This window comes from Schistocerca americana, chromosome X, assembly GCF_021461395.2.
Source record: "Schistocerca americana isolate TAMUIC-IGC-003095 chromosome X, iqSchAmer2.1, whole genome shotgun sequence".
Taxonomy (NCBI): domain Eukaryota; kingdom Metazoa; phylum Arthropoda; class Insecta; order Orthoptera; family Acrididae; genus Schistocerca; species Schistocerca americana.
In genome coordinates, this window is record NC_060130.1 from 413094268 (window position 1) to 413114711 (window position 20444).

Genomic DNA, 20444 nt, shown 5'->3' on the forward strand with positions numbered 1-20444 from the left:
ATAATAAACAGTGCACAATTTTATTTGGTTGAAAATATAATTAATGAGAGCATTTCTGTTATAAATTAAAGCGATAAAAAAAAGGTGTTATCCATTACAGGAAATATTATATTGCTGTATTTGGTTTATCGAGATGTTTTCTACTTTCGAACATGTGTCTCAAACAGTGAAAAATTTAAATTAGCAGCCACTCAAAATTTTTTATTACATTATACTTTCAAAACCTTAAGAATTATTTTCTTTGTGGAATCTTAATATTTTGCCGTTCTTGTGTAGTGTCCTTACATGAATGATGGAGATATGATTAGGTACATTACAGCTTTCAGATAAGTATACAGGTTGTCACTTTTCCTACATTCAGTTCTTGAGTGGAGTAGGGATGGTAAAATGTACACTGAAACATACGCAATGCTATGAACTTTCTTATGTGTGAAACACAGCTGTAGTTTACATTCTTAACTGTGCCTCAATATGTATAAATTGCAGTCCAACTCTGCATAATCATGCAACAGAGAATTGTTTATGTAATCTTAGACCTTTACTGATCATTTTCAATCTTGCAATGACTGTCTTGGGCACTGTCATCCTGCAAATCTCAGGACACTTACATATTGAAAGATAAACTATAAATTTCCTGAAAATGAAAACTGAATGGCATCTTTGTCATTGGATTGTGGTTGTTGGTATACTGGTCTTCCATCTGTTGGAAGGTTGGTTGGTCTTGCTACTAGATGTTTTGTATGTCCTCGTGATACTTGTGAAATATAATGTTCTGTCGTCTCTTCTTTCCTCGTGTCCAATTCAACTTTTAACTCTGATACGAAAGTTTCTTCACTCGGTTGCATATTTGCGGCTTCTGGAGTTGAGACAAGCCCGCCAAATAGTATAGTTCCAGCCACAGTATCACGGATAAAAAATAAGAATGGACTATCAGCTCGGAATCTCGGAATGGTAGTTCCCATAAGTGGAACAACTAGAACACCTGTCAAAATTAAATTTATCAGTCAAGCATATTATGATATATACGAGATGTATAAAAATTAAAACATTTTTAACATACCTGTACCAGCCCCTGCAATTGTTCCTTCTTCATTGACTTCAATCTTCGTTGCATGTAGTATTTGGCTGATATGAGCTGTTCCTATGTTTCTTGCAATTCCAGAGAGATTGGCATGAGCCCCAAACACCTCTTGTACTCCTAACTGTAAAAAAAATATTTTAACAGCATGCAAAGAAAACCACAACAAAAAGTTCCCAACAAAAATATTTTAGGAGGTTCCATGTTATTCATACAGCATTGTGATTGTCATGGTACATGATGCCGCATCTCTCTTTTTCTGCAATAGAAACAGTAGAGCTTTTTTGAGTGCTATACTGTGTGTGTGTGTGTGTGTGTGTGTGTGTGTGTGTGTGTGTGTGTGTGTGTGTGTGTGTAAGAAAGATCAGAAAGAAAATGAGAAAAGATGGTAGTTACTGATATTCATAGTTATTTTGCTAGTTATTTATTTACATGTTATGTGGATGATAATTGTGACCTCTCTCCATGATATGGAATGAGTCAGTTTTACAACTACAGAACGTTGTTTAAAATATTTTGGCAAGATTCTGGGCATGTTTTAAGTTCAACATTTTTACATACAATAAATTTCAAACTGTAGTCAATTTATTGCTGCTACCAAACTTCATAAGGCATTATATGTACTGTAGGGCTGTTGTCAGTAAGCCCAATAGTTTAAAGAGGTGTCTATAATATATTCTAGAGGGGACACAACACATCTTTATTACATGCTTCTGTATAACAAACATTTTTTCCTCAATGATGAGCTACCTCAGAATATGATTCTGTAGAGACTGAACTAAAATATGAAAAGCAAGGCAACTTCAACATCATCATCTCCAAAATCTGTTATCTATTATGCAGAATGTTTAAGAAGATCTATCACATGTGACTTCTATTTCAGGTTCTTATCAATGTACAAATCTGGGAATTAAGAATATTCCATTTCATTTATTGATTTACCCTCATGCATTATTTCTGATGGTGTGGGTTGTGCAGTACTGAATTGCATGTATTGGGTTTCATCTGAATCCAGTGACAACCCATTTGTAGAGAACCAATTAATTTTCAATTAAATATTATTTACATTTTCAGGTGTTGAAGTTACTTGATTGAGTTTTATTATAATTTCTGCTTTTTGAATATGTGATGGAAGGGGATTTATACAGGGTGACTCCATCATGTCACAAACATTTGGGAATGGTGGGGAAAGGTATCAATTTGAGATAAGGGATACTAGTCCGGAACCAACTGAGTCAGAAGGCAAAAACAGAAATCTATTCAGGTTCCACCTTAGCCTCATGCAGCACTCAAACTGAGGGCACCAATTGCCAAACCGGGATCATGATGTATACAATGCCCACTGAATATTCCCCAATACACTCAGATAATTTCCCTTGTTGATGGTCCACTGATGGCATGTATGATTCAATGTTAGAGAGACCAAAAACCCTAAACTTATGGTATAGCAATAATGAATTCCATTTACCAACCAAGTTTCATTGGCAGCTACATTTACAACAGTTTTTCAAAATGACATCCTACAGCTTCAATGCAGGCCTGGCATTATCACATAAAGTTCTGTCATACCCACTCTAATATTCCTGGTGTCTTCTGAATAGTGTTGCAGGCAGTGAGACTTCTTGACAGGAAATCCTCTTTAGTCTCAACAAGCATCTTGTACCCAAGACTCCTCACAGCCTCACAAGAAGAAATCTAGTGGGGCGAGACCACGTGAACATGCTGGCAATTTTACACATCAACCTGTGTGTATCCACTTTTTGGGTGATGTCTGATTTGTACACAAACCATCAGTTATATTGGAACCACATCCATTGATGAGAAACAAGTGGGATATGTTTCAAGAACCTGGGTAGTATGTCTGTGATAAATACTGTTTACACTGGTGCATTTAAGTGCAGAAGAAGAGTAAACAGGCTTAGTATGTAATTATTGACTCTGCCGTACCCCAGTGTTGACTGATAATGTGTGTTCGCTCTCAACTGTAGTGTGGGGATTCTCATCAGTCCAAACACAACTACTGCACCTATTTAGCATTGGGTCTCTGGTTAAACAGGCTTCAGCCATCAAAAGTACATGTGCAGGAAAGTGAGGATCGACTGTAAGGATCTGCAAGAACCACTGGCTGAGCACAACACGAGGTCCAAATTCAGGTGGAGTGAAAGCTTGCACTTTCTGTGGGTTGTAGGGGTGTAGCTGCATTTTCCATAATACTCACCACACATTATTCTTGTGAAACATTCATTTCACATGCAGCTGCATGCACCTTATCCACTGCAACAAGCACTGCACTGTGTGTCGGGTGCCCGTGTAGTTCGTCATCTTTGGTCATCACACTGTGGCACCACTTGGCCTGTTTCACATAATTGTTGGAACAGTCTTGAAAAGGTGATGCGAGCCAGATGTCTTCTGTGCTGATATGTAGTCCGATGCAACCTTTATGCTTCTGTGCTGCTTCCATTTCCTTGCCCATACATGAGAATCATGTCTGCAGTTTCTGTTATTGGGTACAACTCCATTTGGTGAAGACTGGTAGATGTTAGTATTTCAAGTTGTAAACACAGACAGCTGTCTACTACAGTACAGACAATGACTATCAGGAGTGCTCATATCAATCTCAGTACACCATGTGCATTGGATTAGGCAAGTTATTATCCCACACTTTACACTGAAGTGCTCATCTGGATTGCCTGTCCTACAATGTTAGCAACAACAGTACTAGTACATGTATTCCACTGTCAGAGGTATCAGAATGATTTTAATTTGTAACTTATGACTCTGTTGTTTCCAGACTGGGGTCCTTTACCTCTAATTGATACATTTACCCTTTCCCATCACCACTTAAAGTTTGTATCATCATTACAGAATCACCCTATATATGTAACAAGATTGGACCTAATCCCATCTCTATGATACAACTGTTGTCATTATTCCCCATTATTGAGATGCCGTTACATTGTGTATATTCTCAATGTCCCTGTGTGTCCTTTTAGTTACACTGAATGAAAACAAATTACCTGCAATATCTCAATGTTTGAGCTTTTCTGGGAGAATAATGTGAACTGCACAATCAAATTCTTTTGACAAGTCTCATAAAATACCATTTGGCAATATTCTCTCATTTAAGTTTTGTGCAATCTGTTTTATGAATTGAAAAATATCTGTGTGTGAAGACCATTTTGAAATAAAATTTTAGAATGATTAAATGTGTTATTTTGAGGGAAGTGCATTGTTGTTGTTCTTGTTTATATAATTTTTTTCCAGAATGTGTGGCTCAGTAGTAAAGTTCCAGATCATAAATTTGAAGGTCTTGAGTTTCATCATGGATCAGTCCTAGGATTTTTATCTATCACTTATCACTTCCTTCACTTGTGTCAGTGTTTGTTGATTTGGAAAAAATGCCAAATTGCACTGTTGTTCAGAATCAACATAAAACTGTAGGTCCCCGATAACTGGCTGGGCAAATCAGTTCAAAGGTCAGAGGAAGGTAACATCATACCACCTCCAACAGGAGCATGCCTAGTTCAAAACAATCTTTGGATTGGTGACTGCTTTATGTTAAGAGTTGAAAAGTGAGACATGTCAATAATTAATAATATCTGTTGTACTAACTTTCTTGGAAATACATTATTGTCCGACGCCTTTACATCTCTGTGGAAGTATCTCCTGTGATTGTGATGCTTTGCACATGTGACTGAACTCACTGAATTTATGTGATTAGCAGGATTTTGGTATTTCACTTGAGACATTGCCAGATGCACGGAAATGCGGTTTTGAAGGAGTACAATTACATTGTTAATTTCTTTGATAGAGTGTGCAGTAATTGTAACATGGCTGTATGTGTGGGGGGCACTGCTTCTTGCATGTATTACATTGCTTTATCCCTTGAACTGACTACCAGTCTGTTGAGCTACTTTGACAAAATAGTTCTTAATTGTATTGGCTACCTGACTGCTATACTTTGCTATTTTACTCGTTTCTTTAGTAATGGAGTCCTCACATTCCTTAACTGTTACTTGTTTCTCCTAGCTAGTGCCCATATAGGTTTGATTTTGTCGTCATCGTCATCTTCAGTTCTGAGACTGGTTTGATGCAGCTCTCCATGCTACTCTGTCCTGTGCAAGCTGCTTCATATCCCAGTACCTACTGCAACCTACTTTATTATCTGAAATATTTATTTCACATTTTTTTAACCACTTTGCTTAGGACAGCACAAATTTCTTGTAATAATTAACCTGTTCTACTTCACTGTTTGTCCTAACCATTGCAAATAATTTCCCTTTCTTTGCACATGATATTTTGATCCCCTTTGTAATCCAAGCCTTTCTTTGTCTGATTAGAACCATACTTTATTTTCTTGGAAAGCAACTGTTAAAGACCGAGTGAAAACCATCTAGAAGTACATTAAATTCAAAGTGACATCTGTCACATTGTACACATCACTCCACTCAGCTTCATGTGAGATTGCATTTGAACTTTCTGTTGCATGTTTGTTGACTACTGTACCTGCTTCCCATGTTACCACTTCATTGTAATCAAAGTAGTGTGTTGTGTTAAATAATACAATAGGTACTGGAAAATGATCTCTGACCAAAACTGACTGTACAATTAAAAATAACATTACTGTATGTCATTTATATAATTGAAATCAGGTAAATTTCTGAGTATGGCTAGTTGTGCATTATCCGAGAAGCCATTCACTACTGGATGATTTTTTTTTTTTTCACTTATTAAATGTTCACCTACAAAATGTTGTCTACTTTCGTGTGTGATTCTGCTGGTGGAAATTAACAATGCAGTATGTTTCAAGTTTGAAGCAACTTGTCTAAAGTGTTTCTTTTATTGGCATCTTTCAGAAAATTTAATAATATGTCCACAGATTATCATTTGCTTTCTTTTGTCTTCTGGGTGGCATAACTTCTCAATTTCATGTAAGAATATTTGAAAGATTCACAACAGGCACTTATTTATTGTAACAATTTTAAATGACTTTTCTGGTAGCAGCAGTTCACATGCACAGGCTTGCAGTTGTTGATCTAAATTGGAATTACTGATGCCAGTAGATCTGAACTTATTCTTTTACATGCATGTCAGCTCCTATATTCTTCATACTTTCCCTACAGAAATGGACTGGTAATTTGTAGCCCTCAATGTTTAACATATGGGTACCCATATTTAAATGATGCTCTAACAACATAATACATCAACTTCCTTTAGACAATCTGGATTGTTTAAACAAAGGAGAAATTCATTAACTTTGTTTTTTTAGTCCTCCAACATTCTGTCTTATCCAAAGCAAAGCTTATCCACACAAGTTTCTTCTGTGCGTGGCACTTCACTGAAATGGATTTCTTTTAAACCAATTTATCTGAATGATACGTGTAACCTAAACACAGAAAGTCTACTGTTTGTGACATTGTCCCTAACCTCCTTAACTTTTGGCTATCAAGTTCCCTTCATGTCCAAGTGTAGACCATATATTGTGTATTCCCATATCCCAATAACAGCAACTTGTGCAGCATCAGTGGAAGCCTCCATGTGAACTCAGCACACTGCATCAATTTCTTGTCAACTTTCCTGATGGCATTCAGCCTGGGTTGATCATGCCATTGTAGAACCTCGACACAAATCCAACATTTGTGTGTGACGCAACTAACTTCTCCAGAGGACTTGTGGTACTGTATGTACTAATCTTGGCCAGGTTGTTGCCTGCACCCATTCTGTCAATACCTGGACCTGTTCACTCAGATCTCTCGACAAATCTGGTTGGCCAGACAAGGATTTTAACCAAAATCTTCCCAAATATGAGTCCATTGTCTTACCCTTGTGCCACCTTTATTCATCATAAACTATGGAGAATTTTAATTTGGTAGGATAACTGAACTTAGACTGTACTGAAGATCCAAATAACATCTTGTGTAGTATTGAGAGTTGGTGAAATATAGTTTTAAAAAGAAGTTGAATGCAATCATTTGATGTATCTTCTTTGAACATTAGCGGAAGGAAACAGTAATGTTGACTGTTCAATGCAGTTGTAAATACTGTGTGCAGTACGGTGAAAAAAAATTAAGTAAATCTGACTGCGGGAGAAACACATTTCATGAGGGCAAAGGAAAGAGTTTTGGTCTCAGTGAAAAACTGTGTGTTTAGCTTAAAAATAAGTTTTTTTGGCATAGTTCCCTGAGAGGCCAATGTGTTTTGTTGAATATTCATCCAGAGAGTAAATTCAGTTTCTGCTGTCCAGTTCTGAGAAGTTTGCACAATAAACCTAATTAGCAGTCAGAGTCTTCAATTGGCTCTAAATTCTGTGGCTGTGAAAGTCTAAGGGTGCTCTATCTGGTGGATACAGTGGATGTTCCAACACTTTGTACATCAAATTTCTCAGTTTTCCTATTGTTAAAGTATCTTTGTAGATGGCGTATTGTCATTTTTATGTATTAATTTTTTTGTTCATTTCAGGCTCTACTCTTCTTTGTTTTATACTTTGGCATGATAATGGGGAAAATCCCTTTCATATCTCAGGAAATACAAGTCATAACCTTTCTGGTAGATGAAGTGACTGCTTTTTTCCATGTAAGGTCACCATATAATTCCACTTTGTCATTTTGTTTCTGATGTAAAGTGGCTGATCCATGTCACTTCCACAGTAGCAACTAGATGTACAAAGGAAGTTGTCTTTATTCTTTTAGACAGTCCAAATAACACTGAAAAAATTTGTTTTCACATTTGCTTTTATGTAGAATTTAACAAATGCAAAGCTTTCTCATAGTCAAATCTTCAACTAAAACACACTACACTCTTTCTTCTGATACACCTATGGCAACTTCTTATCACTTGTCCAATACCATATTGTGTACCTTCTTAATATTTCCACGTACGGGTGCAGTTATAGATGTTTATGTTTGATCTTTCAGAGAAATGTGCCCACATTTTGTTTCAGCTACCTCTTAACTGTTGAAAACATAAGAGTCTCCTCATAAACCTTCACCAACTGACTGCATGAATTTATATTGAAACCAGTTGTAAACAAATATTTGCTTACTGCTTCCACTATATAAACATAACCTTAAAGCCTTGATATGCATCATGACAAGCTGTGGCACACTTTTTAAAAGTCTGTTTCCATTAGATAGTTGTCCATTCACAGAAATTTTTAGCATCATCACATATTTAGGAAGAAGGAAGGTGTGCAGTGACATGTGAGGATTATAGTAAAGTTAATCTCAATCATGAGTTACATTTTTTCCTAGAACATTGAAGTGTAGTGACTATGCCCTTTAGAGGATAGTTTATTTTATGCATCTTTTTAACCTACAAATTCACTGTATACTACAGATGTTGACTATCAACAGATTGATATCATGTACAGGGTTTGTGGAAATAATTCCTTACAGAAAATGTGATTAAAAAGATTCAAGCAAAAGTAAAATGTTCTCGTCTGGTAGAGTTAGTGGAAATCATGAAGGTGTTTGTTGACAAGTATTATGAGGGTGACCATCACAGTTACTTTGAAACTTTCTGTAAGATTTGTTTTAATGAATTTAAGTATTTATGAAGTATAAGTACATGGAAGGGGAAGTATATTAAATTATGTGAAGTCACAGTTACAATCATATTATTTCACTTCTATTCATTGTTCTAGTGGCCCTGTTTTTGATTCTCTTTGTACCAAGTCGTGATAGAGAAGATGTATGCATAGTAGGCATTTTTAACTGTGTTGATACTAGTGTATTGTTTTATAACTAACTAGATAACACACACTACTTGGCTTACCATTAACAAAAAATGGCTCTGAGCACTATGAGACTTAACTTCTGAGGTCATCAGTCCCCTAGAACTTAGCACTACTTAAACCTAACTAACCTAAGGACATCACACACATCCATGCCTGAGGCAGGATTCGAACCTGCAACCATAGCGGTCGCGCGGTTCCAGACTGTAGTGCCTAGAACCGCTTGACCACTCCGACCGGCTTACCATTAATAAACTGGGTATGGGTCAACCAATTTACGTTGCACTGCAGCAGTGCCGGGTATAATTTTACAGTGTGCTGCTTAGGATTGATTTACCCTTAGTTGGCACAACCGTTTTTTTGTGGGTTCTTATTCTGGTATAAATTAAACTTCATATCAACAGTTTTACTATCATTTATATGTAAGTGCTGAAGGTTTGCCTGACTACTGACTTGATTTGTCACACAGTTTACAGATTACTGTATGTCTCTGTTCTCAGTGCTAGCCCAGTTATTGTACCATCAGCAAATAAGAGCCTCTTGTGACTCCTCATTTACTCATACATCATTGATTAATGTGATGTGAAGTTGGGGGTCCTGCAACAGATACTTGGGGCATATCATTTCATTGTACACTCTTGTGACTGTATTTAAGCAACTGTGTTGGTCTTTTGATCAGTTGCCTAATTTACACCAGTTGTTTCCAGTCAGTAAGAAATGAACTGATCCACTTATTTGAGAGTCTCCGTATGCCATTATACAGGGTGGAGAAAAACTGTCACGAAATCTTAACCATGGATAGGTGATGCCAGTAGGAACCAAAATCACTTATGTTGTGTATGTCGACAATGCACCATTTTTAAACTACAGAAACATGGCACCACACACTGATTGGCTGTGGGATTGCCCCATTGCTGATGATCGGTTGACGGACAGCAATGTGGTTATCAGTTCACATATACAAATATTCCTCACCCTGTCACTGCCTCCACGTGATATGCACATGTGTCGAACAGGTCCTGCTGTTTGTCTCCATCTTACATCAGAGGCATTCACATGTAGGCTTCACTTTGGAGTGCTCACGCACACACACAATCACCAGCCATTTAGTCATACAGTAAGCGTGGCAGCACAGTATTCGTTTGAAGAACAACGAGATATCTTTTTTTTGTCTATGGACTAGCCAACAGTAATGCACACGGAGCTTGACGGTTGTATGAGGAACAGTACCCAGCAAGACACCACCCACACCTGCAAACATTTGAAGCATTTCACTGGCAACTTGGCAAAACAGGCTCGTTAGCATAATATCATGGTAATGCTGGATGACCCTTAACACAATGGGATGCTGCATTTGAAGAGACCGTTATCGAGCGCTTCGAGGAAGCACCTACGACAAGGACTCTAGCGATTTGACATGACATAAGGGTTACTCCTCGGTTTGTCTGGGAGGTTTTGTGGAATGATGGCCAGTATTTATTTAGTTTTCACCCTGTCAAAGACCTAAATCTTGTGGCGGAGTACAAACACAGGCTAAGGTTTTGCCAGTGGTTTCTGCAATGTGTTACATGAGATCCTGACTTCCCCGCCATTGTGTTGTTTACCGACGAGTGCAGCTTCTGTCGGGATTGCCTTTACAACACTCTAGATGTTCATTACTGGGCAAGGGGAAATCCTCACATCATGTAAGACCACGGACACCAGAAATGATTTTAGCTCAGCATTTGGGCAGGCATTGTGTCTGACCATCTGGTTGGGCTGGTCTGTCTACCTCCTCGACTTACCAGGACAAATTACCTTCACTTTTTGGAAGAAACTCTACCCGGCCTGCTGGAAGATGTTCCCCTGGACATATGGCTATACGTGTGGTTGTAGCATGATGGGGCGCTGGCACGTAACAGTCGTGCTGTGTGCAGATATTTAAATGAACTCTTCGACAGCCAGGTAATTAGCAGAGTTGCTCGTAGGACATGGCCCCCATGATCACCAGACCTCATGCCACTGTACTTTTTTTGGGGGGGGGATAGCTTACGTAGTTTATGTAAATTACGTAAGCCACAGTGCATGCGCACCTAGTGAGTTTTTCAACATTCTCGCACACTCTTTGCACAAACCATTAGTTCTAGAGAAAAAATGAATAGGACCTTTTTTGTAGGAAATTTAATAGAGTTTAATTTTGTACTGTGACCTGTTTTCGCTGGAGTGTGCAGTTTTCAAGTTATTCAAGAAAAACAAACAAAAGTGGTATTTAATTTGTTGTATCTCGGAAACCATTCAAAATAAGGCATACTTCCATATGCAGTATTTTGTTCAGAATCACTAGTGTACTATAATTCATTTTGTTCAGAATCACTAGTGTACTATAATTCACTCTCAAACACACACACACACACACACACACACACACACACACACACCTGCATCATGTGATATTCAGTTTTCACTGTGTTGTGCAATTTAGCCACGGCTTTCATGTACCAGTATCACTAACAGTTACAGATTGCACAGTTTTGGCGTGACAGCAGTATTTCACATAATAATTACTAACTGTACCTCCCTAAAACTGAGGTCAAGATGCCCTAAAACCACAAATCAAAGCTGAAAAGGAATTTTGTCTGCAACTGTGATAATTCAACATAAACACGTCAACCTCAGTTGCAAATAGAAAGAAATCTTTAGCCAGGTTTCAGCCAAAATAATTTGGCCTTCTTCAGAAGCCAGTGACACACAACTATTGCATGCTAAAGTTTGGCCATGTCAAGTATAAGACTGTAGCACTGTAGTAACCAGTCATAAATCTGCATTACTTGGGCTGAAGAGAAACAGCAGGCCCGCTGTGTGGATGAGGTCGGTAGGCCACGAGAGCTGTGCAGCACTTGCAGCCTGTTGACCTTATCCGTGCAGTGGGCCTGCTGTTTCTCTTCAGCCCAAGTAATGCAGATTTATGACTGGTTACTACGGTGCTACAGTCTTATACTTGACATGGCCAAACTTTAGCATGCAATAGTTGTGTGTCACTGGCTTCTGAAGAAGGCCAAATTATTTTGGCTGAAACCTGGCTGAAGATTTGTTTCTATTTGCAACTGAGGCTGATGTGTTACATGTTCAAAGCTGAAGATATTTACAAGAATATCATTAGGCATCTAACTTAAGTTCTCATTTGGTGTAATACATTCTTCAAAAATTGAATTAATTACTTTGGTGGTTTGGCTTAGAAGACAGAACACTGCACGTAACTAACAAGAAGAAATGTATTCATAATTGTGAATACTATTAGACTTCAACAGCACAACTTATTAGTGACACTTGTGCCAGACCAAGATCTCCCACTTTACGCGAGTGGTCACCTTAACCGTTTCAGCTTTCTGAGCATGCCTGGAAGACTGACCCAAACTCTCAGGCATAACTGTCTATCCATGTCCTGTACACTCACAGTTGCTGCAAGTCCCATGCAGGGAAAGAGATTATTTATTACAGTCAGATCTTTGTAGGTAAGTAATACTAATTTGCATTGTCTGTGTTTTATGGAGTGCTATACACTGTCCTTCCACAGAAATCACAGCGATGGTTTGAGTTCAGGACATGGACATACGTTGACATATTGGGGGTGGGGGGGGGGGAGGGGGGGGGGGGAGTTAAGGTGACTACTCATGTTAAGCAGGAGATCCAGGTTTGAGTCCCAGTTTAGCACAAATTTTCACATGTCGCCAATAAATTGTGCAGCTGAAGTCTAATTGTGTTCACAATTGCAAATATTTTTATTCTATTTTATACAGCCGTAAATCTTAACAGCGTCTGTTCCTTCAGACATGCGTGTCTCAAGGATGTGGTATAGTAAACCATCAGACACACTGTAGACATATCAACAGGAAGTGTGGTAACAGCAGATAAAAGTAGACACTGATTTGTGAAATGATTTAGTGAAACTTGCTGACAGAGCACAATTCATGACTTTTCTATGCTTTGTTTCCTACTATTCAAACTCTACTGTAGCTCTCGTGAATGGGTTGGAAGTCTTTCCTGGCTTACTCTGTTGACAAAAGCCTATCCCACCAAAGTCTAGGAGGGTTTGGGTTCAAGTCCCAGTCTAGAACACCATTTTAATCTGCCAGTAAATTTCACAGTATTATATATCCAATTTCCTGGTGTAAAATTCATTCGAAAGTGACATTTTTTCATTTTCAAGAAAAACTTACCCTCTCAAGAACAGGTATGAGCTCAGAGTTGTAGGTTATGTTGAAACGAGGTATTGACAGCAGTATTTCTGTTAGCTGAAGTTTTCCAATTGCCTCTGAAAGTGGGGTATGTGTTAAGTCCCTGATTAACTTGTTAATGCTGTTTCTCTTGGTTGGAAGTAGAATCACCATTGAATACTGATCATCCTGGAACATTAATAATCAAATTAAATTGTAACATGGGCATTAAACCAAAAAGGGAAAAGTGGTATTACTTTGTCTTTTAAATAGTTCTGCAAAATACCAAATCTAAAAGTGTCAAGTGCGTGTGTATCTCTTGAAACTTCATGCTATACATTCATTTTAGTTACCTCATGCTTCACTGACTTTAATGGTCTGATAGGATATCTTTTTGGCAAATTATTCTACTGTTATAATTAGAGAATAAAATTCATATTATAAGTGTGTCAGGTGTTCAAGATTAATTATCTATTTACACATATAGTCCCATAGGGCCGAATTGAGGAGCAAATATCCAGGGTCATGGAACATGTCATTACATGAAATTACAACATAAAGTAATTACAGATAAATTAAAATATTTATGAACAAAAAAATAAATAAATAAATAAATAAATAAAAACCCCAGCCATAAGTTTAAGTAAACGCAATCAACAATGTAACATAGGAATCATCTTAATTTTTCGAGGAATTCCTCGACAATAGAATGAGTGACCCATGAGGAAACTCTTCAGTTTCAATTTGAAAGCATGTGGATTACTGCTAAGATTTTTTTGAATTATTGTGGTAGCTTATTGAAAATAGATGCAGCGTTATACTGCACACCTTTCTGCACAAGAGCTAAGGAAGTGTGATCCAAAAGCAGATTGGATTTCTGCTTAGTATTAACTGAGTGAAAGTTGCTAATTCTTGGGAATCAGCTGATATTTTTAACAAGAAACCATAGTGAAGAATATATAAATTGAGGGGGCAATTTCAGAATACCCAGACCGGTGAACAGGGTCCAATAAGATGTTCACAAACCTACACCACTTATTGTCCGAACTGTCCATTTCTGAGCCAAAACTATCCTTTGGGAATGGGAAAAGTTACCCCAAAATATAACAACATATGACATAAGTGAATAAAAATAAGCAAAATAGACTAATTTTCATGTCAAACAATAGCCGACTTCAGATACTGTTCGAATAGTAAAAATGGTGGCATTAAGTCTTTGAACAAGATCCTGAACATGGGCTTTCTATGACAGTTTACTATGTATCTCAACACCTAGAAATTTGAACTGTTCAGTTGCACTAATCATATGCCCATTCTGTGAAATTAAAATATCGGGTTTCATTGAATTGTGTTAGAAACTGTAAAAATTGTGCCTTACTGTGATTTAGCATTAGTTTGTTTTCTACAAGCCATGAACTTATGAACTGCACTATTTGAAACAGAGCCAGTGTTGCACACGACATTCTTTACTGCCAAGCTAGTGTCATCAGCAAACAAACATTTTAGAATTACCTATAATAATAGAGGGCATATAATATAGACAAATAAGGAACAGGAGTGGCTCCAACACTGATTCCTGGGGCACTCCCCATTTGACCGTGCCCCACTCAGACCCCACATCACAGCCATTTTAAACACTGCGAATAACAGCCTTTTGCTGTCTGTTGTTGAAGTAAGAGGTGAACCAATTGTGAGCTACTCACTGCATTTCATGATGGTCCAACTTCTGGAGCAATATTTTATGAACAACACAATCAAATGCCTCAGTTACATCAAAAAGGATGCCTAGTGTTCGAAACTTTTTGTTTAATCCATTCAGTACCTCACAAGGAAGGCAGAATATAGCACTTTCAATTGTTAAACCTCTTCTAAAGCTGAACTGTGCATTCGATAGCAAATTATGTTATACAAAAATGATCAGTTATCCTTACATACACGGCTTTTCAATAACTTAAGCAAACACTGATGGCATAGAAATAGGTCTAAAATTGTGTACATTATCTCTTAGTTCCTTTTTGTAAAGCAGCTTTACCACTGAGTACTTTAATTGTTCAGGAAACTGGCCATTCTTAAAGGAAAAATTACAAACATGGCTAAGGACAGGGCTAACACGTGCAGCACAGTACTTTAAGATTATGCTAGGCACTCCGTCATATCCATGAGAGTCCTTAGCTTTCAATGATTTAATTATTGCCTAAATCTCCTCCTTGTCAGTATCACAGATCAATCTCAGAAAGGCATTTCTCAAGAGTGTTACACAGTCCCATGTAGAAACTAGGTTTTTCTTTAATTCACCAGCAATGTTCAGAAAACGATTGTTAAATACTGTACATATATCTGGTTTATCAGTAACAGAAATGTTTTTACTATAAACTGACTATTTTGTCAACCTTGTGCTTCTGACCAGACACTTCCTTCACAACTGACAATATGGTTTCCATTTTATCCTATGAATTAGGTGTTGTATCTGCATACCACATACTCTCTATCTTCCTAGTAACACTTAAGTGCTTTACAATACTGTTTGTAATAGGCTACTGTAGCTTGATTGTGACTACTAACATTTTGATATAATTACCACTTTGTTCTACATGATATCCTTATCCCCCTGGTCAGCCACCAAGGCTGCCTTTTACTGCTAGTATAGGGTGTCCATTTCATTTTCATTTAAAAAGGCGACATTTAAAGTAAATTAGAGAAAAACTTGGGAAAATGAAGGAAAAACTGGGACATAAATATTGTATTGACTAAATTTAATACACATACAAGTTTACCTTTACAACGTGCACTCAGATGACCTCAAATCACTTTTTACAATTATTCTGCCACACTATCACCGTACTTTTCACTTTTACGTACTTTATCAAGAAGTGCATTTTCGTTTGAAATTGTATCATAAAAGTCAGTATACGATGCACCATTAAAGAGTGTTTTGACAATGAGCAAGGCCCTCACTGTTTCAACTTTCATTCAGTTTTTTTCATCTGACCACAAAGAGTTCACTAACGAAAATGTATGTTCCACAGCAGCATTTGACCCAGGAATTTCCAGACAAAACTTCACCAAATGAATAATGTTTTACATGTTAATGTTTTTACTTTTGAAATAAGCAAATATTTTACAACACGTTGCACTAACACTTTCTTTGTCTCTTTCTTCACTTTATATGAAGTTCTGAGCACATGAAAATTCATCGAACAGTTCGTCTTCATCAACAGGAAAATTTGGTACAATACTTTTAACAAAAACACAACAGTCCTGAATATCCTTCCACTGTAGCTGCCCCTTTTCAGTATTAACCCAGTCAAATGCTTTAAAAGGTGTGAGAAATGGTAAAAACCATTCTTTAATATACTCAGTGCAAGAGTCAAGGAAGATGTCAGCATAGATATGAAATTGTTTTACAGTAGTTTCACCCTCTTCTTCCAGCTTTCTTAGAGTCTCATGTACAAAGGATGTGAGAAATCCTTCAGATTTTCTACATTGTAATGTGCCTAATAATTTGTTTATTTCTTGATAAGCTTCCACTATTGTAATTTCTTGTTTCTCAATACATTTAATAGTTGTGGAGAAAGGTTTTAGCTGGCTAACAAGAAAGTGTAGAAGAACAATAGACACAGGGTTATCAAAGAATTGTTTAAGGATAACAGGACACTTAAGGGAAATGAAATACGATTTCAAAGTGGGAAATAACTCTACAATTCTTTCCAGTGCTGGTGGCAGAGATAGCCATCTTGTCTTACTGTGCCCAAGTGCACTTTTGTATTCAGTTTCAGTAAACTTTCAGAATGACTTCAGGGGTCAACCGAAGTGTCCGATCCCACCCGTCGGCTTTGACCCGTGACGTAAGGCTGCTGTTGCGTGTGACATCACGACGGCGAGGAATTTAGTTTGTGAGAGTGGCGTGTTTGTAGGTGTCGTTTTGATGCAATTAGTGGTGCTCTCTGGTGGTGTGTTAGGTGATGTTTTTGGTTTAGTTTGCGAGTGTGGCATTGTGTGTGAATTTTGGTAAATTTCTTTTTTTATGTCTTTGGTAGGTATGTATATGAATGACAGGGTCAACAGTTTTCGGTTGTCGGCTATGATGGGGGACAGTGCATTGTCTCTAATAAAATTTCTCCAACTATCTGGATTTTTGGATGAAGTCATGAAGTGTTTGGTATGTCGTGAAGAAATGAGGCTTACTTAAAGTTCCGGTGTCTTGGACCAGGGACAGCTGTATGTGGAGATGTCTTAAGGATAACAGGTCAAAGGAAGTGTTCGATCCCAATGTGTGGCTGTGAATGTTGGTATTGGTATTGGTATTGGTATTGGGAGATGTTTTTGAGCTATATAGGTCAAGGAAAGCGTTAGGTCCTAATTTATGTGATCGGGAGCTGCTGTTGAGCTATATAGGTCAAGGGAAGTGTCCTATTCCAGATGATATTGTGTTTAGTGGTATTTGGGGAGTTTTGTGATTTTGGTTTTTTTCGTCATTGTGCATGGTTTTGTACGGAGGTGGGTGTCTAAATTTGTTTATATTTAGTTTGTCCCCACCCAAAAGCCCCCTATTTCCTGCACTTGTCCCGTTAGTGTCATTAGGCTTTTTGTGGAATGTGTGTATTTTTTTTTCGATGTATTTTCGTCCTCCTAATGTGTACGTAACGACTTTATATGCGCCATACTGGAATCGTGGTTTATGGTCGCTTCCGCCATATTTGTGACGTCATGGGTCAAAGCAGACGGGAGGGATCAGATGCTTCCGTAGTTCCGACTTCAGAGATTCAACCCTTACTGAGTATATGTGCAAATGCTGGTAGATTTTGTTTACAGTTAATTGGCAGTCGATGGGTAGGCAGTCTGAGCCAGTTTGTAAGGAATTGTGCACCACATGTGCTGGACAGCCGACACCTACTATATTATTCACTGTGTTCTGTTGCAGTTTATAGAACAAATTGTTTTGTCCTTTCCTCTGCTTACCACCAAAATCGGTGTTAGTGTTGTCCGAAGAAACTGCAATCACCTTTCCCTCAAGATCATATTTCTTTAAAACCTCCAGCACATAATTCTGAAGTAAATCTGACATTTCTCCAACTAAATTAACCAATTCGAGCACTTTCACCGTGATGCCATTTTCAGGGTGAAAATACCTCATAATGAGAGGAACCAACTTCAAATCCAGATGATTCTATGTATCAATCATTACAGAAATGAAGCTAGCACTTTTCAGTTCATTTAAAACCTGCTGAGCTGCATATGGTGCAATAACATTTGAAATGATTGCATTTCTTTTGTGTGTCCACATGTGAATTTAGGATTGAAAAGTTTTTCAACAACTGCCGTAGTACAGTCCATTGACTTAAAGCTATGGTTATGCATTGCACTGTGGTATGCAAACGTAGCTTCTTGTGCTGCCAACTGCGTATCCATTTCTGTTACTGATTTTAGCTTTACATAGTAGTCACTCACGCATTTATTTGCTCTTTTCGTTTGATCACTCATGCGATGTTTCTTCGTCTTAATGTGATTCACAATGTCAGACCTTCCACCATGACTAATAGCAAATTTTGACCTGCATGACGTACATTCTACAGTTTCTCCACTAACAGTGATAAAAGGAAACACTCTTTTTATATTACTGTTAAAATTACACTTCCGTTTTGGCATAATGAAACAGTGATTGCACAGTGCAAAACATTAACAGTGTGGTGACAAAAGCCAGAGAGCAAGTATCAGTGGTGTAGACTATCTCTGGACCAAATGGATGGATTCAGTGGGCGATTTAGAAGAGAAGAATCTGTTGTTATTTGTAACCTATAGTGCGTTTATAATTACTTGCGGTTTTTGACAGTTCGGTACATGTTTGGCGTATGCTGAAAGTCATCACACGCTTCCTAGCATAAATAATTGCGCAGTTAATAGCAAGTCAAACAACCAGTAGCGTAAAATACTCTAGCCAAGCGGAATCATAAAAAAAAGGACATTTGAGCGTCCCCCAAAAAACTTTCGGGACAGCGGGACATTTTGACAAAAAATGGGACGAATGGACACCCTATGCTAGTACCCTGTTTAGAATGTGTTAAGGAAAGAATTATATTTGTCATCTATCTTATCAGCACTATAAATATTCTGCCACTCTTGTTCCTTAACAAGGTTTAAAAAAAACACTAATGCCATTCGATTAGCTTTCCTACACAGCATCCTTTTTCTTGCACAATCATATACAAAAATAAAATTGAAGTCTCCACATATGAGTAATTTCTGGCAGTTCCTATAAAGTGAATTGAGAACCCTGCCCTCTAGCTTGAGCAGAAATGCTCTGAAGTCAGAGTTGGAGGACCTGTAAACAACAAAAATTAGACGTTTAGTTTCATTAAATTCCCTGCACAACATTAAAATATCTGTTCAGTGCAGTGCTGTGATATGTCTATGGACTCAAATAGAGTACTGTTTTTTTACGTACATGGCCACTCCACCATCCTGCAAGGAACTCCTTGAAAACAGCCAGGTAATTTGTATCCTGGTAAAGGATGCCTCTGAATTGTCAAATTATTCAAGTGGTGCTCCAATATACCAATAATGTCAGAGTCAACATCTATAAGCAGTTCACTAACTTTCTCTCTAATACCTCTTATATTTTGATTAAATATCCTAATTCTTTCTCTACTCTGATACTTTACCACCTCTGAAGGTGATTCCTTTGCTAGAGGGACGTCTTTTAAGCAGGCATACCTACCAGCTGAATTCAATCTAAAGAAGGTGCAGCTAGTACAGGAATTTTTCCATGAGTGATCCCACCACCACCCACTGCACTGTCACCTGTAAGCTTTGCCAGCCCCCCCTTCACATTCCTCTTGAGGTGCAGGCCATGCCTAGTGAAACCCGATCTACCGATAGACTCAACTGGCAGCACTGCAATGTGACCCATGCCCTCTGCCATCAGTGCCTTCTCCAGCCCCCTGTTAACATGCCTAACAGCCGCATTAAGATAAGGCCAATCATGACACTGAAACAGTTGCACAGATTGCACATTAGTCTCGGCAGTTAGTAGCTATCTTTACCAGGTCACCACCTACATCATATTCCCCATCCCCATCAAGACTATTCTCTGCTCCAGTCACAATCACTACCCAATCCTCTTTCAGATAATTCCTACCTAACTAGCATACGCTGTCAGTCACCTGAGCCAGCCCTGCACCAGGTTTCACAGTGCTGGTGACCTGGTACTCACTCCCAACATTTCCTGCATCTGCTGGCCCACACCTCTATGGTGTGAACTACCTAGCAGAACTTCCTCCTTTCTGTTAGAATTTGTAACTGGCTTTGGCTTCCTAACTGCTGAGGACTGCTGTGTGTTTCCTACACCAACAGCTATAAGAGGCTCCTTTCCGCTCAACTCTGACAGTCTGTCAAATCTATTGCATATACACGAAGCACAACTGTCTGGATATCTTTTCCTCCT

At 38.1% G+C, this 20444-nt stretch overlaps 2 protein-coding genes across 3 annotated transcripts in view; one reads left to right on the plus strand and one right to left on the minus strand.

Moving 5' to 3' along the window:
* Positions 1-20444, plus strand: part of LOC124556838 (constitutive coactivator of peroxisome proliferator-activated receptor gamma-like) — a 721776-nt gene that overhangs the window by 412735 nt on the left and 288597 nt on the right. The window lies entirely within an intron of this gene.
* The window catches only part of LOC124556840 (leukocyte elastase inhibitor-like), a 66450-nt gene continuing 46012 nt past the window's right edge, over positions 7-20444 (minus strand). Inside the window, exons 6-8 of the mRNA XM_047130857.1 lie at positions 13007-13192; positions 1061-1202; positions 7-982 (exon numbers count right to left, since the gene is read on the minus strand). Coding sequence (XP_046986813.1) covers positions 624-982; positions 1061-1202; positions 13007-13192 — 687 coding nt within the window. The 3' untranslated portion in view covers positions 7-623. The remainder of the gene's footprint in view (positions 983-1060; positions 1203-13006; positions 13193-20444) is intronic.